The sequence below is a fragment of the Cervus canadensis genome, chromosome 6 (genome assembly GCF_019320065.1).
Source record: "Cervus canadensis isolate Bull #8, Minnesota chromosome 6, ASM1932006v1, whole genome shotgun sequence".
Lineage (NCBI taxonomy): Eukaryota > Metazoa > Chordata > Mammalia > Artiodactyla > Cervidae > Cervus > Cervus canadensis.
Window position 1 is genome coordinate 25,890,178 of NC_057391.1, and position 25,027 is coordinate 25,915,204.

At 38.4% G+C, this 25,027-nt stretch overlaps 2 protein-coding genes across 3 annotated transcripts in view; one reads left to right on the top strand and one right to left on the bottom strand.

Annotated features, from left to right (window-relative positions):
• CHRM5 (cholinergic receptor muscarinic 5) overlaps positions 1 to 25,027 on the bottom strand; it is an 84,827-nt gene that overhangs the window by 33,573 nt on the left and 26,227 nt on the right. The window lies entirely within an intron of this gene.
• Positions 1 to 25,027, top strand: part of AVEN (apoptosis and caspase activation inhibitor) — a 194,192-nt gene that overhangs the window by 23,157 nt on the left and 146,008 nt on the right. Inside the window, exon 4 of the mRNA XM_043473009.1 lies at positions 23,645 to 23,822. Within this exon, the coding sequence (XP_043328944.1) occupies positions 23,645 to 23,822 (178 nt within the window). The remainder of the gene's footprint in view (positions 1 to 23,644; positions 23,823 to 25,027) is intronic.

Sequence of the window (25,027 nt, forward strand, 5' to 3'; positions counted from 1 at the left end):
AGAATGCTAAAACTATCACACAATTGCACTCATCTCACATGCTAGTAAAGTAATGCTCAAAATTCTCCAAGCCAGGCTTCAGCAGTATGTAAACTGTGACCTTCCAGATGTTCAAGCTGGATTTAAAAAAGGCAGAGGAACCAAAGATCAAAGGATCATTGAAAAAGCAAGAGAGTTCCAAAAAAACATCTATTTCTGCTTTATTGACTATGCCAAAGCCTTTGACTGTGTGGATCACAACTAACTGTGGAAAATTCTTTAAGAGATGAGAATACCAGACCACCTGACCTGCCTCCGGAGAAATCTGTATGCAGATTAGGAAGCAACAGCTAGAACTGGACATGGAGCAACAGACTGGTTCCAAATTGGGAAAGGATTACGTCAAGGCTGTATATTGTCATCCTGCTTATTCAACTTATAAGCAGAGTACATCATGAGAAATGCTGGGCTGGAAGAAACACAAGCTCGAATCAAGATTGCTGGGTGAAATATCAATAACCTCAGATGTGCAGATGACACCACCATTACGGCAGAAAGTGAAGAAGAACTAAAGTACTTCTTGATGAAAGTGAGAGTGAAAAGCTAACTTAAAACTCAGCATTCAGAAAACTAAAATTATGGCATCTGGTCCCATCACTTCCTGGCAAACAGATGGGGAAACAGTGACAGACTTTATTTTTTTAGGCTCCAATATCACTGCAGATGGTGACTGTAGCCATGAAATTAAAAGACACTTGCTCTTTGGAAGAAAAGTTATGACCAACCTAGACAGCATATTAAAAACAGAGACATTACTTTGCCAACAAAAGTCCATCTTGTCAAAGCTATGGTTTTTCCAGTAGTCATGTATGGATGTGAGAGTAGGACCATAAAGAAAGCTGAGCGCCAAAGAATTGATGCTTTTGAACTGTGGTGTTGGAGAAGACTCTTTAGAGTCCCTTGGACTGCAAGGAGATCCAACCAGTCCGTCCTAAAGGAAATCAGTCCTGGGTGTTCATTGGAAGGACTGATGCTGAAGCTGCAACTCCAATACTTTGGCCTCCTGATTCGAAGAGCTGAGTCATTAGAAAAGACCCTGATGCTGGGAAAGATTGAAGGCAGGAGGAGAAGGGGACGACAGAGGATGAGATGGTTGGATGGCATCACCGACTCAATGGACATGGCTTTCAGTAAACTCCAGGAGTTGGTGATAGACAGTGAGGCCTGGTGTGCTGCAGTCCATGGGGTTGCAAAGAGTTGGACACGACTGAGTGACTGAATTGAGGGAGGTAGTGTGTCTTTAGACAGTGCTGTTTGGGGAGTTCAGGTCAGAATTTTTTATGTTTCATTTGCCTTTGTTATGCTATTTGAAGTGCCCTTCTTTTGATGGTTGAAAGCTCAGTAATTAAAAAAATTACTGCCCTCCCAAGGGCCAGATCTACACCATACACAAAAATAAACTCAAAATGGATTAAAGATCTAAATGTCAGACCAGAAACTATAAAACTCCTAGAGGAGAACATAGGCAAAACACTCTCCGACATAAATCACAGCAAGATCCTCTATGACCCACCTCCCAGAATATTGGAAATAAAAGCAAAACTAAACAAATGGGATCTAATGAAACTTAAAAGCTTTTGCACTACAAAGGAAACTATAAGTAAGGTGAAAAGACAGACGTCAGATTGGGAGAAAATAATAGCAAATGAAGAAACAGACAAAGGATTAATCTCAAAGATCTATACAACAGCTTTAAATCACATTGGATTTCATATTTTCCTTGTTCTAAATTTTTAAACTTTCCAGTTTGAGCAAACAACAGAGTTTTTAAACTATGAGAATAAAACAGGAATTATAGTGTCCAGGAGTCTTATATAGCACTCGTTTTCACTATTTTGTTTTCTATATGTGTTTAAAAAAATATCTTTTTAATTAATTTATTTATGTTTTAAACTCATTTGTGGCATGTATTATTCAAACTTGATTCTTAATTTTGCTTACACTTTGAAGTCCTTTGCCATTTTTTTGTCAATTATTAAATATTAGAGAAGTTATTCTTTAAAGCTATCTGATTATATAGCCTGTGGTCCAACAATTCCATGTTTAGCAATTTCTCTTACATGTATTTCTGAATAGTTAGCTTATGTAAATAGATGATTGTTGTTTGCAACATTGTTTAAAATAAGGACAATATAGAAACAAGTTCCTAAATCTCTGTGAAGAAGGACTGGTTATGTTATGTCCATGCAGAGATTACCTGCAGCTATTAATTTATAGGACAGATACAGAAAATGTCTAATATTAAGGGAGAAGGTTACTTCAGAAAAGTAAGTATAGTATTACTACATTTGTATAAAAAGAATATTCATACATAGGCATAGAATGGAAGGCTCTACAGGAAGCATGTAGTGGTTACTTTTCGGGAATAAGACTGATAGAAAAGGAGGATTTTCCTTTATATGAAAGGACTTTTATATGAAAGTGACTGTTCAGTTCAGTCACTCAGTCGTGTCTGACTTTGCGACCCCATGAACCGCAGCATGCCAGGCCTCCCTGTCCATCACCAACACCCGGAGTTTACTCAAACTCATGTCCATTGAGTCGGTGATGCCATCTAACCATCTCATCCTCTGTCGTCCCCTTCTCCTTCTGCCCTCAATCTTTCCCAGCATCAGGGTCTTCAAATGACTCAGCTCTTCGCATCAGGTGGCCAAAGGATTGGAATTGCAGCTTCAGGAGTTGCAGCTTAGTCCTTCCAATGAACACCCAGGACTGATCTCCTTTAGGACGGACTGGTTGGATCTCCTTGCAGTCCAAGGGACTCCCAAGAGTCTTCTCCAACACCACGGTTCAAAAGCATCAATTCTTCGGTGCTCAGCTTTCTTTATAGTCCAACTCTCACATCCATACATGACTACTGGAAAAACCATAGCCTTGACTAGACGGACCTTTGTTGGGAAAGTAGTGTCTCTGCTTTTTATTTATTTATTTTTTATTTCATTTCATTTTATTTTTTTTTGTCTCTGCTTTTTAATATGTTATCTAGGTTAGTGATAACTTTCCTTCCAAGGAGTAAGCATCTTTTAATTTCATGGCTGCAGTCACCATATGCAGTGATTTTGGAGCCCAGAAAAAAAAAAGTCAGTCATTGTTTCCGCTATTTCCCCATCTATTTGCCATGAAGTGATGGGACCGGGTGCCATGATCTTAGTTTTATGAATGTTGAGCTTTAAGCCAACTTTTTCACTCTCCTCTTTCACCTTCATCAAGAGGCTCTTTAGTTCTTCTTCACTTTCTGCCATAAGGGTGGTGTCATCTGCATATCTGAGGTTATTGATATTTGTCCCGGCAACCTTGATTCCAGCCTGTGCTTCCTCCAGCCCAGCGTTTCTCATGGTGTACTCTGCATATAAGTTAAATAAGCAGGGTGACAGTATACAGCCTTGATGTACTCCTTTTCCTATTTGGAACCAGTCTGTTGTTCCATGTCCAGTTCTAACTGTTGCTTCCTGACCTGCATACAGGTTTCTCAAGAGGCATACCTTTCTGTAGTATTTGAATTTTTATTTTGTTGCCATGAACAGGCATTACTGATATGAGGAAAGAAACAAATCAAACATCAAGTTAACTAGAACTGCTTTTTCAGCTTAGGTTCTCAAAGTCATCCTTACATTTAAATGATGATCAGAACCTCCTTATTTTTGAGGCAGACAGTATTAAATGTGATTTTATAGATGAAGAAATTAGTTGTTGGGTGTACTTTAGGCCATTTAAGTAATACAGCTACATAGTTGGTGGTGGGATGAATGCTTGAACTTGAGGTTTGTAACTTCTAGGATAAAATTTTTTTTTTTTTGCTGTTGCTTATGGATGGTTAAAATAATGAATTGTGAACTGTTTTTTCCCTCTTAGAAGAGTTATGTATTTTTCATGCTTTCCTATCAAGCACATATATGTTTCTTTTCTATTATAGCAAATAGGCTACTTTGAATTTTAGTTTATCCCTTAGAGCTTTATTAACTTAAGCTTTTGTAGTTTATTTTGTATGTGTCTTATTGCTCTTAGAGATAGCAGAAGAGAGGTTGGGAATTTAAGATTTTAAGATGTTAAGATTTTAAGAATTTAAGATTTTCACCAGATGCAACAGAAATGGAGGTTTCTGCCCAGTATCCTTGGTCTAGGGGTGTGGCTTTACCACACTGTACTTCTCAGGCTGTAAAAAGCCTTGCTTCCATCCCCCAGATTCCAGTTCCTTAGAAATAAGGGATTCTAAGTGGTCTGCTGTGCTATGTGATTTTAAAAAGATATCAAAAGATATTAAAAAAACCTGGGAAACTTGCATCTCACTTCCCTTCCCTTCTCAATTTCTTTTCTTTCTAAAATGGGGCCGTCTACAGCAAACAAATATTAATCTATTCTTATTCTCTCTCTCTCACTTATAAAACATTTCAGTGTGAAAATCATATGAGACCACTCAATTTTAGAATATCATCAGTATATTTATAATCAATTAAATCATCCTGTAGCTTAAAAATCATGTTAGATTGACATGTGTTCTGTAAGTCCCCATTCTGGAAGAGCAGACTGCTTAAAAATGACTAAAGTGGTGATGCTTCATTTCTCTTTACAAAAGTTAAAGGATTTTTTTTTTTAAATAAGAAGTGAATAATAGAGATAAAAGCGAATGTGTAAGTGCTTTTTGGCCTAATCAAATAAGAACAGCTGAGCCGCCTGTCAAATGCAGGTTGAACTAGATGTATGAACTCCAAGGCCCTTGTCCGGCTCCAAAACAGCAATGAAAATAAAATTTCAGGCCACCCCAGTCATCATCTGCTGCACCGAATGTGTGTCTGCTCAAAGCTGACGTGAAACCAGAAGCCAAAGCAATTTTAGCCTTGAACAGCAGGTGGGGTAAGCAGTCCAACATTTTTCCAAATGGGAGTAACATTCATTTTCACACTTTGGTGATGGATTGAACAGCCTTGGAATGCGTGCAAACCTGAGTGTATTCAAACCTTGACTGAGTAGATCAGAACAGCAGCAACAAAGTCTTGATTGTGATTATAATTCTTCAGTCCTCAGTTTTGACTGTTTCTTAGATTGTTGACATTATTTCAAACCAGATTGAGAATCTGAGAAATGATACACACTCATCATTTTGTGTTTCTCCTCCCCATGTTTTGTTAGACTAGTACAGTTTTAACCATAGAGGAAAAAAGAGTGGGAATCAGAGAAACAAGTTGTAGGAGAAAATCTTTTGATGCTGGAGTTTCTTATCTCTTGTATGTGTGAGCTTTATCTCTGCTCTCTGGTGCGTATGTCATGGCTAAGGGTAATTCAGGCAAGGATCATGAGCAAATGTGTGAGTTTAATATGGTGCTTTATTTATCCTTAACGTAGGTTTTCTAGATGAAAAATTTGACTGAAACTGACTTGCAGTATGAACTCCAGATCTGGTATGTATTATCATATTTGTGAAATTTCAGTATAGTTTCATTGATTGTTGGCATTAGTGGCTTAGAGTCAAGGTAGAGCTTACAGAAAATTTTTTTTTTTTTTGGAATAAATTTTTTAGAATAAACAGCAAACTTTGGGAGTTCATTTCTTTTGAGTTATGTGCCTCTTCTGATACATGGACTTTAGTTTATACTACTTCCTTCATCTTCTGGATTGTAGAAATTGAGTTTATATTTGCAGTTTATGTGTACAGTGGCTTTTGGTGCCTTAGCCATCTGTATTTTCCATTTCCAAAGCTGGTATATCCTTAAAAACAGATTTATTTTAAAAGAACAAATTAAAGAGGCATCTTTCTTTTTTTAGTATAGGAACTGACTGTATATGTTGTATAAACACATACAGTTGGTCTGTGCCCCTCTCAATATCTACACATATATTAGCATGTTAATAAATATATATGTTGATTATTATTATACTATTTCGAAGCTCTTTATATTCCCAGTTTTTAGTTTCTTAATTTATGTGACTTAATAATTTTCCCTAATGAATATTTTTTGCTTCTTGACCTAAATAAGGATTATTGATGATGTTATGAACTGAATGTTTCTGTTCCCCCCAAACTGACATGTTGAAGGCCTTAACCCCTAGGTGATGGCATTTGGAGACAGGGCTTATGAGGAGGTGATAAGTCGTAAGGGCAGGCCCTAATCTGATTGAGCTGGTGCTCTTGTCAGGACAGGAAGAGAGATCAGAGCCCTTTCTCATTGACTTGTGGGGATATAGCGAGAAGGCAGGCATCTAACCAGCCAGGTAGGTCCATGGTCTGCTGCCACCCTGATCTTGCACTTGCCAGCCTCCAGAACCATGAGAAATAACTTTCTGTTGTTTAAAACACACAGTCTGTGGAATTTTGTTTTAGCAGTCTGAATGACGAATACGGATGGTTTTCTAGCCATAAATAGTTTTCTACTGGTTAGTGTGAAGACTTCAGATGAAATAGATTGAGAAACGGATGGGAATTTTAATGCAAACTAAGAGCACTTGACTGTTCCTGAACTGGATAGTCCAGTCTGCTTTTTGTTGTAGCTTACATATATCAGTTCTTTTAGTTACTGAGCTTTGAAAGAAAGTGAAAGTGAAGTCGCTCAGTCCTGTCCGACTCTTAGTGACCCCATGGACTGCAGTCTGCCAGGCTCCTCCATCCATGGGATTTTCCAGGCAAGAGTACTGGAGTGGGTTGCCATTTCCTCCTCCAGGGAATCTTCCTGACCCAGGGATCAAACCCAGGTCTGCTGGTGGATCCTGCATTGCAGGCAGGTTCTTCACCGCTGAGCCACCAGGGTGCCAGCTGAGCTTTAGATTCTCTTATTTGTGATTGTTTACTTCATATGCAAATGACACCTTTCCCCGCCTTTAATTGGCCAGTGTAAAGATGCCATCTGATACTGGGTTTAAAAAGTCTTTACTATTTAACTCAGGAGAGTTCTTTTTAGAGGCAGCACATTCGTTTTCATTGTTGCTATAACAAATTACCAAAAACTTAGTGGTCTAAGACAATATAGATGACTATCTTATGGCTCTGGAGTCCCACTAAGGGTTTCACTGAGCTAAAATCAAGTGTCCACAGGGCTGTGTTCCTTTCTGGAGGCTCCAGGGAGAATGTTTCCTGCTTCTAGAGGCTGCTTACATTCCTTGGCTCTTGGCTTCTTCCTCTGTCTTTGAAGTCAGCAACATAGCTTCTTTCTGAATTCTGTGGTCACATCTCTTTCCCTTTCTCTTTTTTTCTGCCTCCCTCTTTCACTCTTATGAATTCTTGTGATTACATCGGGCCCATCTGTATATTCCAGAGCAATCTCCCTATTTCAGGGTCAGCTAATTAGCAACCTTAATTCCCATCTGCAATCCTAAGGCCCTTTTGTAGTGTATGTAAACATATTCCTAGATTCAGGGGCTTAGGACATGAACATCTTTGGGGAGCCATTATTTTGCCTATCACAGGCAGAAAGTGATATATTTAATAAAGTATAAGAAAAGTTTGCTTGGGAAATTGTTAGTTCTTACCTTTTAGCCAGTGTTTTCTTGGAAGGATCGTGGTATGTATTTCTCAATTGTCTAAACCTGTGTCCTCTTTTGAAAAACAAAAATCTTGTCTATCCTGTGGTCAATAATAAACACGTTAGCTTTTTTCCCTCTAAAATATTCACATACCCTCCCCCACCCAAGTGTTTGAGCTAAATAAGGTTTGTCACACCTGTACTTAGCCTACAACTGAGCCATTGTTTCAGACTTCTGGAGTATTTTAGGCTCTGGGATGTAATGTTCTCACTTTTGCTCGACTTAAATATGTCTCGTGTTTGCTTTATTCTTATTACCAGCTCCATTTCTCCAATAATAGTAATTATCTGCTGTTGCTATTGTGAACTTACTTAAAGAAGTAAACTTGCCTAACATTTTCTAAACATGTTCATATACTTAAGAGGTAGGTAGAGTATGGATAGTGCTTGTTGAGGAAAAAGTGGAAGATCTACAACTTGAATTACTTAGTTGATTAGAGGCTGATTTTCAGTCTCATTGTTGTACCAACTGAATAACTCATAGCAGTAGGATAAGGTGAGCGCTTTTGTTGCTATGTGGTCTCAGAGCATGTATCCTGCAGGGAGATTTTATATAAATATATGCCTTAAAATAGACTTTATAGACTTTTTAGAACAGTTTTAGATTTACAGGGAAATTAAGAGACTAGTATAGAGAGTCACTATATATCCCATGCTGTTTTTTCCCATTATTAACATCTTACATTAGTATGGAACATTTGTTACAATTAATAAACCAGTATTGATTTATTATAATTAACAAAAAATCATGCTGTCAATTCTGTTTTCTAGTAGAAAAGGAATAATTTGTCATTTGAGAACATTATTTATGAAAAATAACTTGTGTTTGGGGGGTTGATTAATTATGCTTTATTCCTCTTAAACTCTGTGATTTGACTTTATATTGGCTTCTTAATCTGTGAAGGCTGACTGAAGTGGATTTGAATGTTAGGTTTAGCTCTGAGTTTGAAAGTAGTTTTTTTGGTTAGAACTGAGAATGAGATGATCAGATTAAAACCTTGCATTTTTCATGTCTGTGGGTCTCCCTTCCCATCACATTTAGAATAAAATCTGGATTCTTTACCCTGGTTTGTAAGGCTCTTCACGTTCTGACTCCTGTGAACCTCTCAGAGCTTGCTCCTTCACTGTGTACCCAGGATACTGGCTTCACTTCTGGTTTTTGAATGTAGCAAGATTGTTCTCTCCTGAGGGCCTGACCGTTCTGCCTCTTCACCCCCAGGTCCCTGCAGGCTTACTCCCTCATTTATCTGGTTCTCTGCTTGAATGTCTCTGAAGATGGTTCACTGCTGATTCTGTATAAAATAGTGCTCTCATCATTCTCTAAACCATTACTCTGCTTTATCTTTGTAGGGTCTTATCTGTCACTACCTGAAAGCACTGTGTTTTATGCATGTAGTTGTACAAACATTATATATCTGTGTATGTGTTGGTTGTTTGACTCCTACAGTAGAATGTCAGCTTCAGGAGGGCAGGGAATGTTTCATGCACATCAAACAGTACCCGGCATAGTGCAGACTCTCAGTGGACACTTCTTATGTGACCGAGTGGAGTTTGTATTTAGGCATGGTGTTAGAATATTCTGGAAACATTCATGTTTATTTTCTGTTAGTATTTTTCTGGTTTTCCTGCTAAAACTAAAAGCACTAAAGGGGGGCTGAGTGTAACTGAAACCACATCCACCCTCTGGGTTCCTCTCTGCATACAGTCCTCTATTTTGCCATCAGTGAAAAGAGCCAGACGGAGTTTAAATGCCTCCGTCCAAGAAAGAAGCATCTATCAGAATTTTCAACATCGGCTTTCTTTCTTTTGGGGCCCTGAACAGCCCGAACATGTGTGGATTAGTCTTTCTTAGTCTCTAGCAGCATACCTGGTGAGCAGCTGTTTACAATGAACAGTTCCCCACCCACCGGCCTCTTACACCCCCTGTGATTGGCAGGGAGCGTAAGAGGCAAAGCTTACAGAGTGAGTAGAATAGGACAGTGTTCCAAGGGTCAGGAAGTTTTGGTTTTCTTCCCTTTGTTTTTGAGGGTATCAGATAAACCGTGACACCTAAGAGGAGAGTGAGAAATGTGCACGAATGTCATGGTTTTATGAGACTCAGTGATGGGGTTCTCTTTCCCCTGGTGATACTATCAAGTGGAAAATGAGAAACAGGCCGGCCCTCAGCTCAGGTGTGTGGAATATCTCATAGTTTAAGAGGTCGAGAGAGCTGCTGCCTCCACAAGCAGCCGCAGGACTAGCGGGAGGACACACCACGGTAGAGCCAGTGACGCTGTGTGCAGCTCGACACTGTGGACGGGTTACTTGAAGACTTGGAAAAGCAAAGAAGAGCTGGCAGGTGGTACTGGGGGTGAAGACCCGGGGAAGCACCCTGTACACGGGAGCAGGGGTGAGAGTTTCTCAATGTTTTCTTTTTCTCTCCAGTCTTGAATCTAAGGCAGGCTCTCAGGAGAGCTGTGTCCATGGTAGCTGAAAACCAAGGGGAGTTCCATCTTTTTAACCAGAAGACCAGGAAAATGCAAGCTGGAGAGTATGGGGGGAGGTCCCCTCCTCCTTTTGAATCATGGGGGAATGGGACAGGGCAGCAGACCCTTTGGAGAGCCAGGCTGGCTGGTGGTGCCGGCAGCTGAAATATAAGTCTGTCTTTCTGGCCGGAGGAACCAGGAAACTGGGTTCCTGCAGTCCAAAATGCATGAGAAAATGTCCGTTTTCTTTTTTTCCTTCTCTTTGTTTTGCTCTCTGAGGGGCCGTGTGGGCAGCTAGAACTCTTAAGAGAAAGCAGACCTTTGGGCCAGAGGGTTGGGACAGTCCTAGAGAGGGGAGAGCTGGAAGGGGATCCTCTCGGAGCATGAAACGGCCAAAGACAGGCTCACTCAGAACTGCACGTGGGCCAGACAGACGGGAAGCCGCCGTGGAGCAAAAACCTTGAGAACTGAGATGACACTTGGAACTATCGCCCACAGAGGATGAGACAGAACTTACTGTCTGAAGCTAACCAGATTGGTTGCCTAATAAAATGGAACAAACAAAACCATAAAGTTCTCCAGAGGATTTTTAACGGGACCCAGAGTCTAAACAACTTCTTATTCAGAATGTTATTCTATATCCAGAGTTTTACAGTATACCAGGAAAATGTGACTAATTCTTGAGGCAAAAGACAATTGACAAATGCCAACCCCATAGATGATTCAGATCATGGCATTCTGAGCCAGACTTTAAAGCAATCATTATAACTCTGCTCCCTCCATGAATTAAAGTATCTTGACATAAATGGAAAGACAGCCATTCTTCTTTTAGAAGAAATCATAGGAGGAAATGTTTGTGGCCTTGGGTCAGGCAAATATTTCTTAGATATAGCACCAAAAGGATGACATACAAAAGAAAAAAAATAGCTAAGTTGAACTTCTTGAAAATGAAAAACCTCTGCTTTGGGAAGGATGCTGTTGAGAAAATAGAAAGATAAGCTACACAGGACTATATGGGAAATTGCTGTTCCCTTTCATGCAGTTTTGCTGTGACCCTAAAATTGCTATTAATAAAGCTTTATTAATGAAGAATAAATTCTATTAATAAAAAAAAAGCTACAGACTTGGGAGAAAATATTTTCAAACCACATATCCAACCAAGGGATTGTATCCAGAAAATAGAACTCTCACCACTCAATGTGAAAGTAAATAATTCATTAAAAATGGGGAAAAGACCTAACAGATGGTATACCCAGGAAAGTAGATTGATGGCAAATAGCACAAGGTGGTCAATGGCATTTGTTATTAGGGAAAGTCAAAGAGAAAGCACTTTATATCTGTTATTTAGTCATTAAGTGGTGTCTGAGTCTTGTGACCCCATGGACTGTAGCCCTCTAGGCTTCTCTGTCCGTGGGATTTCCCAGATAAGAATATCAGAGTGGGTTGCCATTTTTTTTCTCCAGGGCATCTTCCTGACCCAGGGATTGAAACCACATCTCCTGCATTGGCAGGGAAACCCTATGTCTGTTAGAATGGCTTCAGAAAACCGGACAATACCAAATCCAAGCAGTTTCTTATCAAGTTAAACTTTTCATTTGACCCAGCAATCCCATTCTTGGGTATGTATTTACCCCAAAGAAATGGAGACTTATATGCTTGATTGTGTATGGCGGTTGTTTATTCGTAATTGCCAAAAGCCAGAAACAACTAGAGATTTCTTTAACTGGTGAATGAATACACGAGCTATAGAGAGGACTAGAAGTTAGTGGTAAAAAGTGATGAGCCACTTTTACTCAGAACAGCATGGATGAATCCACTGCGAATGTACTAGGTTGAGAGAGAGAAGCTTGGAGGGTGGGATGATGGAAATCTGGGCAATGGGACTCTCCTGTATCTTGGTGGTGGTAGTTATTTTGACTCCATTTTTCTAAACTTTGTATTTTACTATATGGAGATTGATCAAAGGAACTAATTATTGGAGACCATCTAATTAGAGTTTTTATCAGATCCTAAAAAGGTAAGTATTCCAGACCAAGAGGGTTATTATTTTTCGCATGACATACTTGGGCATTGAGGAGGTCATCAGCTCTCCTCAGTGGTGAGAGAAGAGCGTGTCTGTTCAGCACACTGGTAACCCTGCGATGTCTTTCCAAGTGAATTGTGTGCCTCAGCTAACAAAATCTACCGCTCTGGATCTTACTGCTTTTCGAGTGACTTCAGGACCATTAGAAATAATAAGAGGAATTTCCCTTTTCCTTTTTAACCTTTAGTGCACTGAATTGCACTAAAGGCTGGGCTTGAGGATGGTGTGCAGAAAGAAGCAAGTTTGTCTTGCTGGTGACTGGCATTTTCTTTGGGACAGACCCAGGGCCTTCTTCCTGTCCCTTCTGTTCTCTAGGGCTGTCCCTGAGTGCCCATTGAGACCTGTCTTAATGATACATCTCGCTCCCGACATTCTTTTCTCTTCTTGTCGAAACTGTGATAATGACAGTGTGTTACTCTCGGGGGAGGGCTTTGTCAGTGTGTTGCCTCTTCAGACATACCAGTGGGGCTACTCTTTGGGGGCAGATGCGCCTTTTTGTGCTGAGCATATTATGGGAAGAGACAGCATTTTCCTTCTGCCAAGGTTAGAGCTCATGTTCTAAGAGGCTTTTCATATTTATGCCTCTTGAGAGTTTCGATGAAGATTTTCCACTCACAGGTCGCCCTGTTAGAGGGGAGCAATACTGTGAATTTCATTTGTGCTTCTTCCACAAAAGGAAGACCCACACTGCTGGTGGGGATCAAGACAAGGTGGAATTCAGCACAGCTTTGCATTTCTGTGAGGCGGAGAGGAGGCACACTAACGTCAGTGCTGCTGACTCCAAGAGAATTTTACCACACACGGTTATTAAGGCTCACTGTGCGGCGGCCCAGCTTCAAGGCCCTCGGCTTGTGTGCGCTCCATAATCCTGGTCCTGGGGTTTGCGTCTTGTCCTTGTGGATTGAGAGCTTTGAGAAAATCCACCTTTCTCTAGTGCCAGGAAAAAGCGCTCTCCCTTCCTCACATGTCTTTGCTGCCCTTTCTTTTAATTAAAGTTTTTTCCTCCCTAATGTTGGGAGAGCTTCCTAAAGGTCACACTTGAAAAGAACAGAAGAGAAATGCAGATTATAGCATGCTGTCCTTTCACGGGGGAGATCATCTAGCGAATTTCCCTGCCTCCGGAAAGTGCATTTTCTTTGTCTCATTTCTCAATTTTGGTTAAAGCCCTGTGGGTGGGAAGGAAAGGATTTTTTACTGATATGTACTCATGATGCCATTCTGTTGATGGCAGAGGAACAGAAAGGGCAGTTCAGCCCGAAAAGCAGAGCGTGGCAGCTTGAGCGTCCTGCACATGTCATGCATTGTGCGGTGGATGCAGGCCTCATGGTTAACACAGCCACTTGTCTTCAATGCCATCTACAGAATATTTGCCTTTGAGATCTCTAAATATGATGCAGAAGTTGTCGTCCGCATTCTCCGGACGCTCAGGGAGCCGGCTGACAGCGTGTGCGTCCTTTTCAGGTTAATGTTGTCGTGTGTAAGTGCTCTTGAAGATAAAAGATTTAATGTTTAAAAAAAAAATCATCATGCCCACAAAAGAGAAATGTTATGCATTGTGTACAGATTCTGTTCATCAGGGAAGAAGTGAGTAGGAGGACAGATTCAAAAGAGGAGCTTCAGATGGTAGGAAGCAAGAGACGGAGGCACACATCAGCTCATCTAAGTGTCAGATAAGACATATGCACCAAGGACGACTTTTCAGGTGATTCATTCCTCCTCATTTGGTCAGTGTGTGTATGGGCTGCCCCACATTATATATGGTAGGGACTTTAGAGAATTCTCTTAGGTCTGTTTGTTCTTTCATGTGAAATGGCAAATTAAACAGCTCTCACTGAGTAGGGCCTGAGTTAAGCCCTTGTCTTTAAAGAGAGCAGCTAAGAAGTGTTCTTTTATCTCTGGAAATTTGACCTAGTTAAGCTTATAGGTTTTTGCCACAAGGAGAATAAGGTTGTAATTCAGTCAATGGATCTGAATGAGGTGACATATAGAACTTGTACGAAGGCACACAAATTTCTAGCCTCACAGCTGTAACTTTGAAAGTCACTGTGGAAAGTGCAGTGAAAATTGTAGTCTATTTGAGTTATGAGGCGGTGTGAGAAGTGTATTCTACCAGAAGGTGGCATTCATTCTTTAATTAACAAGAATAGACAGCATGAGATTTAAATCACACCTGTTTGTAGTTTTTTCACATTTTATCAGTCTGTCATCCATTGACATCATCATTTATTTCAGTTTCAACAATTTTTGCAAACGTTAATCAACTTCCCTGTTAAATTTGCATGTTTTTCTTCATGTCATTGATTATGTGTGTCTTCTCCACACAGCCTCTGGTCATTTTTATTGTATTTGACTATAAGTGACTTATTACTATCAAGCCATTTCCCCATTCTTTGAATCTTGCTATTTCCAATGATTAACATGAACAGGTTACCATGGATACATTTTTTGCGATCTTTGTGTGGTTGGTAAGTTTTGGGAGTGGATATGACTTGTTTCAACTGTATTGCATCTGTATACATATAATTGATTATGGATAAGGTCTTTTCTATCTTCCAGGGCTTCTTTGAAATTAAAGATAATTTCATGAGAATGAGTTTTGATACAAGATGGTGTCATTGATGTAGGAAAGGTGGTTTCATACATCAGATGGTTTTTGAATAATCAGTTTCTGGCTGGCTACATCTCTTCTGTGCAGTCATGGAGAATTTTAGAAATGTAGAATTATCAATGATAATGATTAAGGAATTAGAACTTTGTTCTTATGAAGGAAGAAATATGGTTAATTTAGGTAAGAGAACACACAGACCCGGGTAGACAGGCCCAATGTGATTTCTACATGATCTTGCTTGAGGGCATAAGGTGGGCCAAGGCTACCCAGGTTCTTTCTAGATTGATGATTCTTTACTAATTAAGTTCTCTCTGGTGATTTGAAAGTTTGGAGAGTGTCTTAAAGTTGGCCAGATAAACAACAACAGCTCCTTAGTGGCCTGTGATTTTTCTGGAAAGTGGAAGGTGATGATGTTAAGACCTTAGTAACGAAGGAAACTGACCTTGTGTTGATAGAGAAGTGAGGTGAAAATTTAACCGAGACAGAGTCAAAAAGAATCTGGCCTGTAGAGAACAAACTAGAGGTTACTAGTAGAGAGAGGGAAGAAGCAGGGAGGGGCAAGATAGGGGTAGGAGGTTAAAAGGTATAAAATAAGCTGCGAACAAGGACATCTTACACAGCAAAGGGAATATAGCCAATATTTTACCATAACTATAAATGAAACGGTGGTGGTGATTTTAGTCGCTAAGTTGTGTCCAGCTCTTGTGACCCCATGGACTCTAGCCTGCCAGGCTTCTCTGTCTATGGGGATTCTCTAGGAAAGAATACTGAAGTGGGTTGCCAGTTCCTTCTCCAGGGGATCTTCCCGACCCAGGAACTGAACCCAGGTCTCCTGCATTGCAAACAGATTCTTTACCAACTGAGCTATGAGGGAAGCCCCATAAATGAAATATTCACCTTTCAAAATTGTGAATCACTATGTCAGTTCAGTCAGTCAGTTCAGTCGCTCAGCCGTGTCCGACTCTTTGCGACCCCATGAATCGCAGCACGCCAGGCCTCCCTGTCCATCACCAACTCCCGGAGTTTACTCAAACTCATGCCCATTGAGTCAGTGACGCCATCCAGCCATCTCATCCTCTGTCGTCCCCTTCTCCTCCTGCCCCCAATCCCTCCCAGCATCAGGGTCTTTTCCAATGAGTCAACTCTTCGCATCAGGTGGCCAAAGTACTGGAGTTTCAGCTTCAGCATCAGTCCTTCCAATGAACACCCAGGACTGATCTCCTTTAGGATGGACTGGTTGGATCTCCTTGCAGTCCAGGGGACTCTCAAGAGTCTTCTCCAACACCACAGTTCAAAAGCATCAATTTTTTGGCGCTCAGCTTTCTTCACAGTCCAACTCTCACATCCATACATGACCACAGGAAAAACCATAGCCTTGACTAGACGGACCTTTGTTGGCAAAGTAATGTCTCTGCTTTTTAATATGCCATCTAGGTTGGTCATAACTTTCCTTCCAAGGAGTAAGAGTCTTTTAATTTCATGGCTGCAGTCACCATCTGCAGTGATTTTGGAGCCCCAAAAAATAAAGTCTGACACTGTTTCCACTGTCTCCCCATCTATTTCCCATGAGTTGATGGGACCAGATGCCATGATCTTAGTTTTCTGAATGTTGAGCTTTAAGCCACTATGTAGTGTACTTTAAAATTTTGTAATATTATACATCAACTATACTTCAGTAAAGACAGATTAATTAAAAAAAGGAAAACCTGGCTGTTTCCAGTGTTAAACCCATGCAGTGTAATCCCTGGGAAGACTGAAGAGAGGCTGATGAGCCTGAAGTACCACTTGCTTTCTTAGGGAGGGTAAACTGAGTATGTTTTGTACACTGAACTTGTCCAGGAATGCTCAATCTACATGCACCCTACATATGAAGGTTGATTATTTTTGTGTACAAAAAAACCTTTTAGTCAAATGTTTTGATAAAGCAAAGTTTTTACTTGAAGGCCTTTTAGTTGGATCTCTAGTTATTGTGTGATTGAGATCATAACCACAGCGAGAGGCAAATTGTCTTGGTTATAATTACGTTTAGTGCCTTTACTGGACCACTGATGTTAATCGAATTTGTGGAATTTTCCCTGAGAGTTGGGACTTACAAGGTGGATTAATTTGGTAACTTTTAAACCTTTTTTAGCCTGAATTCTTAAATGGAGCTCAAGTTGTAAAGCAGATAAAATGAAATTGATTCATTCTATTGCCACCCCATCCTCCTTTCCATAAGGACTTCCATAAAAGGACTTACACGAAAGATAGTTTAAAATCACCAGTTCGCCCAGTGAAAGTTACTGCAGCCCTAATTTCCCAGGCTGCCCTTAAGTCATGAAAGCAATAAACTCTCCAGCTCTTAGGTGGGCTGCCAGCAAGTGGTAATTAGCTTTCTCTGCCTCCTACTTTTAGGCAATTTTGGAAACAATTACACAGGTGAGACAGATAGAAGGACTTGAGAAAAATGTAAGGACCAGGGTGAAAGAGGAGCCCTGTGGAGACCTGTCACTGAGCAGCTGCTTTGGAGCTGGGGTTACCATTTTCTCTGTTCTCAGAGGCCTCTTCCCTCCCTCCTTCCTCATACACTGATCATAAGGAGGGGCAAGAAAAGAGGCTGTATACAGTTTTTGTGCTGGAAAAACCGTCGAATTTCAATACAGTCTGGATCACTTTTTTTTCCTGTTCTTAATGGCCACAGTAATTTGGAGCTCTAATGCTATGTACATTGTTCTGGGCTCAATAAATAATTTATTTATATTTGCCATATATTACACTTATGAACTTTTTCAAATATGATCGTGCGCCAATATGTATTTTATTTAATACACAGTGACAAATGGAAATATCCTTCTTGGTATACCTGTATACTATGTACATAGTGTATTTTTTATTCAGTCATTTATTAAAATTTAGCTTCCTGAAATGATGTAAAAATGATTTTTGCTAGCCCTTTTTTAACTTTTTATTTTCTACTGGAGTATAGTTGACTAACAATGTTGTGTTAGTTCAGGTATATAGCATTATCTATCCTTTTTCACATTCTTTTCCCATTTAGGTTGTTATCTAATATTGAGCAGAGTTCCCTGTGCTATACATTTGGTCCTTGTTGGCTGTCCATTTTAAATATGGTAGTGTGTACATGGCAATCCCAAACTCCTTAAATATCCCTCCCATCACTCTTTCCCTCTGGTAGCAGTAAGTTCATTCTGAGTCTGAAGCACACTTTTCTAATACTAAAATCTGTTCTTGAACTCTTAGCTAGGATCAGTTGCTGCTTATGACCCAATGATTATTATGTGAGATAAAAATGACCTTAATAGAGTTACAGGTATAAAAGTTGTCAACTAGACTATTAACTAATGATATGTTTTAGAGTTTGATAACATTTAAAAATTTTATAGTAGGATGAATTAATATAATTTTCCAATTACCTTGTAGCATTTTTGATTGGCTGGATTTGACTTTATTACTTAATTACTGAAATTAGTTTTCAGTGACTTTCTGTAGTAGAGTTTCCTTCAATATGCTTTCTTTTATTTATATATATATATATATATATATATATATATATATATATATAATCTCATTCATTCCCTTCTTTGGTTTAATTACATTTTGTGAGGAACAAACAAGGTTGTTGAAAATGTGTGATTGACTATTTTCAACCTCCTTGTTAGGTTCAAAGCAGGAAAGCCTTTGCTATACTCATTTACTCCAGAAGAAAGTAGAACAGGGACCTTCAGAAACTCGGCTTCTGAGTGTAGGCTTTAAAAAGGATGTGTTGTCTAGGTATGTGTTAGCAGTGTCCCAAATTACACTGGCTTATTTGCAGGCTCTTCAGGATAAAGATAATCACTAAATATTGACTGTTGCTTTTTTGGAAAAAAGAAAGTAAGGGGATGTTTTAAAAATAATGTCGATCAAATATAGTGTTCATAGCTGGCTAAGTTAAGTTGTTGTAAGTTAATGTAAATTATTGTTATAAGAAAAATAGGACCTCGTCTTCAGTGAGTAAATCTTTGTATTGGTTCCGCTGTGTATATTGGTACCTTTTGTTTAGTTCTAGCCATTACTGAAAATGGGGTGTTGAAGTCTCCAGATACTATTGTTGAACTATTAATATTTTCACCTGTAATTCTGTCAGTTTTTGCTTCCTATGTTGTGAGGTTCTCTTGTTAGCAGCATATGTTTAAATGTTGTTATCTTTCTGATGGATTGACCCTTTTATCATTGAACAATGTTCTTAGTCTCTTATAACAGTTTTTCCTTGAAGTCTATTTTGTCTGAAATTTGTATAGCCACTCCAGTTTTCTTTTGCATACTATTTGCCTAGAGTATCTTTTTCCATTCTTTTACTTCGTTTTAATGACATTTTAATCTTTGAATCTAACATGTTTTCTGTAGACAGCATATAGTTGGATTTTAAAAGAATCTATTCTGCCAGTTTCTCCATTTTTGATTCTTTAATCTATTTATATTTAATATTAGTAGTGACACAGTTGGATATTTATATCTAACATTTTACTTTTTTTCTTCCACAGGTCTCATGTATATCATTCCTCTGTTCCACTTTTACTACTATCTTTTGCACCAAGTAAATATTTTTAGTGCAACAGTTTAATTCTTTTAATTTTTTTCCCCCACTTTTTAAAGAAGTTGTTTCCTTAGTGGTTGCTCTAGGGCTTACCATATATATTTTAACTTAGAATTTTCATCAACTAAGTTAATTCCAGTGAGATATAGAAACACTAATACAGCTCTATTCCTCTTTTCCCCTTTTTGTTATTCTATTGTTTTATATATGTTACATCCATATGTCACAAAACTGACAATATTTTGTTATAATTGTTACCTTATATAATTTTATATCTTTTAAAGAATATGAGATAAGAAACAGGAGTAAGCATATATTTATAGCTTTTATTGCAAGAATCTTATTGTTGGGTTTATAACATACAGAGATATAATTATGCACTTGTTATTTTATAATTGCTTTTAAGATTGATTGTTAAAGGAGAAGCTGATTTAGATATATGATTTGCGAATGTTTCTCCCATTCGGTAGGTTGCCTTTCACTCTGTTGGTGGTTTCCCTTGCTGTGCAGAAGCTTTTTAGTCTGATGTAATCCTGCTTGTTTATTTTTGTTTTTGTTGTCAACTCCAAAAACTTATTTCAAGACTGATGTCAAGCAATTTACCACCTATGTTTTCTCCTAGGAGTTTTATGGTTTCAGAGCTTTCATTCAAGTTTTTGATCCATTCTGAATTAATTTTTGTTTATGGTGTAAGATAGGGGCCCAGTTTCATTCTTTTGAATGTAGCTCACCAGTGTTCCCATCACCATTTAAAGAAGAGATGGTTTTTTTTTCTCCATTGTATATTCTTAGCTTCTTTGCTATAAATTAATTGACCATATGTGCGTGGGGTTATTTCTGGGCTCTTCATTCTGTTCCATTGAACTGTGTCTGTTTTTATGCCAATACTATACAGTTTTGATTGGTATAGCTTTGTAATATAGTTTGAAACCAGGAATTGTGATGCCTGTTTCTTTGCTGTTTTTTTCAAGTTTGCTTTGGTTATTTGGGGGTCTTGTGTTTCCTCACAAATTTTAGGATTGTTTGTTTTATTTCTGTGAAAAATGCCATTGGAATTTTGATAGGAATTGCATTGAAGTTGTAGATTGCTTTGGATAGTATGGACATTTTAACTATTCTTCAGATCTAGGCATGAACTAGTTTTCATTTGTATTGTTGATTTCTTTCATCAGTGTCTTACAGTTCACAGTATACACCAGACATTTCATAATAATGTTTTTATAATGATGCCTTCCTATTTAGTTTTCACATTGCTTTCTTATTTGTTCTGCTCTTTCTCCCATTGTGGGATTTTGCACATTTTATCCTGTCCCAGATTTTTGCAAAATGAAGTTTTTAAGATATACCTTTCTCTAAGTTATATCAAATGTCTTCCAAACTTTATTACTTCTTACTACCCTCTTGTGATGGAGGCTAATGATGACTCTTGTCTCCACATTTAGGTGGAGATAATGAGATTCTTGTTCAGTGATTCTTCTGAGTTGGAGATTAGTGAGTCATTCAGCAGCAAGGCCCAAGCTATTATAAACACTTTGTAAATATTAAATGATGGTGATGGCAGGATCATTAATTCTGTCTAGATCTCCAGTCTCCCATTTCAGTGCTTATTTCTGGTTAATAGTTCCTTGGGTGTTTCAGATCATAATCCTTTCACATCGAGCTAATTATTTTGCTTGGGTTTACATTTTTGCCATTGGCTATATCTGTGTTCAAAGTTTTCCACTGACTGGAGAGGCCTCTCTGAACTCTCCTTACCCAGTGGGTCAACAAAAGAATATTGAATTTTCCCAAAATAAACCCTGCAGATACTTTCAGCTGTAGTCTACCTACCAGATTCTCATCAGTTGCAAGGTATTTTCTTTGAAATGTTCCTGGCATTTGTTATTTATATAGCAGATCTCATTCAGCCACTTATCTTTAATTTGCCAGCATCTATTGGTTCTGAGAAACTTTCAGGAATGACAGGAAACCGTTAGGTTTCAGGCAGCCTTTAAGATCTCTAGATTATAACGTGGATTGCCGTCTTTTTGTGCTGTCAAGGAGGTTTATGATGACATTTGAGGGCTGAAAGTGATCTTGAAAGGTTGCTTACTTCATTGCTTCATGAAAGCTTATGAAATTTGATTCGGGCAAGGATTATTGACTAGTTTTAAATTTGATATGTAAATGGTTGATGGGCAACCTGAAATTTGTAGTGGACCAAAATAACACCACACAGTAATTTGCTCGATGCAACAGGGAAAAACCTCACTATGGTGGGTAGATCAGGCTTCATGATACAAACTCATTGGCTAATCTTAGGGTTACTTATGTTGGGGCTTCCCTGGCGGCTCAGATGGTAAAGAGCCTGCCTGTAATGCAGACCCAGATTCGATCTCTGGGTCAGGAAGATCCCGTGGGGAAGGGAATGGCTACCCATTCCAGTATTCTTGCTTGGAGAATTCCATGGACAGGGAAGTCTGGCGGGCTACAGTCCATGGGGTCACAAAGCATTGGACACGTCTGAGCGACTAACACTTTCTGCTTTCCCACTTGACTCATGTTGGCTTAGCCATTTATCATATGTTATTCACCATCTGTGATGTATTTTAGCCAAAAATATTTAACTCAAGTCTACTGAGCATTCAGATTAAAAATGTTTTTTATCCACTATTTCCTATAAATTAATGTACTAATGCCACAAGGAAATAACCAGACAGTATGTGGGTCCTTTTCCCTTCTTCAGTAAATAAATGTCATAAAAATAGAGGTTGTGGTAGATTCAAAGAGACTTAATGGACAAGCAGTGAGATATAATGCATGGTCTTGAATACTGTCTTGGAAAAACCAACTTTAAAGGATATTTTGGGGATCAGTTAGGGAAATTTGGAAATAGTCTGGATGCTATAGAAAATGAAATTTACTGAAAAGCAGAGGTGGCGAATATTGATGAAAAAGTCTGGTTACCAAAAGTATATGGAAATATACACGTAGTAAAAGATCTGAAAGAATGTAGAGCAAAGTGTTAGTAGTGGTGTGCCCAGGTGATGGGAACCTGGGGTTTTTATTTTTTGGCTCGTCTCTCCTTCCTAATTTTCTGCAATATACATGTCCTGTTCCCGTGTCAATAAAAGTGTAAACTCATCTGTACAAATGGATTATTTTAATGTGTTTTACAGTATTTCATAAAGATTTTATAATCTTTGGGCTACTCGTTTGAATTGTGTCTTTAGATTCTGTATGCATCTTTTACATGTACTAAAGTAGATAGAATTATATAATGAATTTCCATATACTTATCATCCAGCTTCAGAAATTATCAATTATGCTCAGTTTATTTCATCTCTACCCACCAGTCCTCTCCACCTGTGATTTTGAAGCAAATCCTACATCATATCTTTACATCAATAAATAGTTCAATATTTATTTCTAAAAGATAAAAATATTTAACAAATAATGGTATCACAGCAAACAATAAGCAAATAAAAGATTTCCTTAATATAAGAAAATACCCTGTTATTGTTCACATTGTTTCAATGGTATTATAAATGATTTTTTTTTCTAGGTAAATTGTTTGATATATATATTTGGTCATGTCATGCAGCCTGTGAAATCTTGGTTCCCTGATCAGGGATTGAACTCAGGCCATGGCAGTGAAAGCATCAATTCTTAACCACTGGACTGCCAGAGAATTCTCATTAGTTATATTATTTGGATCAGAGTACAAATAAGCTCCCACATTACAGTGGTTATGTGTCCATTAAGCTCTTTTAATCTGTAGGTTTTCCCTCCTTCTCTCACCATTTTCCCCTTGTAATTTATTTGTTGAAGAAACTAGACCATTTATCTTTTGTAATTTCTCACATTCTGCATTTTTCTGCATGCTCTCTCAACATTTTAATGCCCAAGACTGGAAACTGTTGTCTAAAATGCATCTAAGCAGGGCTCCCATTTAAAGCTTATAAAATATACTTATGGGGTGTATTTGTAAAATCTGTAAATTGGACAAAGTGATTTTCGTCTTTAAGTCTTTTGCCTGCGACTCTTACAGCTTTGATTATTTCAGTAAGAAGAAACAACTCTTGAAATAGGATACATTGGGGTAGATTTTAGAGATTCAGTTACACAAATTTTAGGTAGGAACTCATCAGATTTCCTTTTGACAGCGAAATGAAAGTTTACCCAGAAAGCACAATGTATGATATAATGGGGTTCTCTTAAAATACTATTTAATGTTTTCAGAGAGTTTGGCTTATATAATGTACTCTTTATCATGATACCGATGTACTGTGTTTTTGTTTTGTTTTTAAACATTTTATTGCTAAGGTGACTAAGGTCAGGGTTTCTACTGCCAGCTTATTGATTTGTCTCTAATGATTGCAGATCGAAGATGACAGTGATGCAGAGACCTATGGAGAAGAGAATGAAGAACAGGGAAATTATTCTAAAAGGAAGATAGTCTCTAACTGGGATCGATATCAAGATACTGAAAAAGAAGTTGATAATGAAAGTGGAGAATCACAGAGGGGGACAGATTTCAGTGTTCTTCTCAGCTCTGCAGGTATGAATCCCAGGTGCATACTACTTAGTGCTATGAAAGTTGCATGGACATTTATATTCCTTTTTAAATAGCATTTTAATAACTAGCATTCATTGTTTGAATTTTAAATCCAGGTAAAGGACAGTATCTAATGGTTTGCAAGGAAAAAGTGGTACTTCTTTAAGTGGAAGCCTTGGGTTTCCACATACTGATGCAGAGTGGCTTAAGTTCTGGTTGAAATGGGTGAAAGGCTTTATGGGAATGAAATGCTAAACTGTGTCCCGCTAAACTGGGTAGTAGGCTGAGAGACAGAAGTTGTTTTCTTTGATTTCAGAGGAATAGGTACTTAAGTTTATACAAAGGTTTATTATGTTTCTAGAATATATGTTCATTCTTCCTTCTTTTATAACCAGCAATATAACATATTAGTGGATAGGCACACTGAAGCCATATGTACCTAAACACCAAACTTTTTGTTTTTGAATAGTTTTCTTTATCAGTAAGGTGAAAAACTAATTACTTCTATGACCATCCGTGTAGATTGACTCCCTGGAGTGATGCGCAGCAGTGTGAAGCTGGAGAGTAGTAACAGGAAATGGACCAGAGCTGGTTGTAGAAGGCTATCTGCTACCAGGCTATGACATAAGAATTGAAATGATAAATGATGGATAGACTTGTGGTTTTCAGGAGTTAGGGATGGGGGAGGGTGGGAGTAGGCTATGCCTTGCAGTGCTCATATTGCTCAATATCTTGATTGTGGTGGTGAACACACAAACTTATACATAGTCATAATACACACAAGTGAGCACAAATAAAACAGGGGAAGTCTGAATAAGATTGGATTCTGTGTTAAATGTCAATTCCTGAGTGGCATATTCAACTATATAGTTTTGAAAAGTGTTACCATTGGGGCCAACTGTATAGGAGATCTTGCTGTATTATTTCTTATAACTATATGAATTTATAATTGCCTCAAAAAATTTCCAGATGAAAAAAAGTAAAGGATGAAGCTGTGAGAAGCAGAGAAATAAAGTGACAATAGTATTTTCAGATAACTGGTTTTGAATTCCCTCTTCTTCCCAACTTTTATGTTGAAGTTGTACCTTTTTTTCTCATCTACCTATATTTTTAAATGGCTGTACCGAACTAAGAATCGTAAAGTGAATTCTCTTCTAACTTAATGGAATAAAACCCTTTGAGTAGGAAAGGAAGAGGAAGGGGAGAGA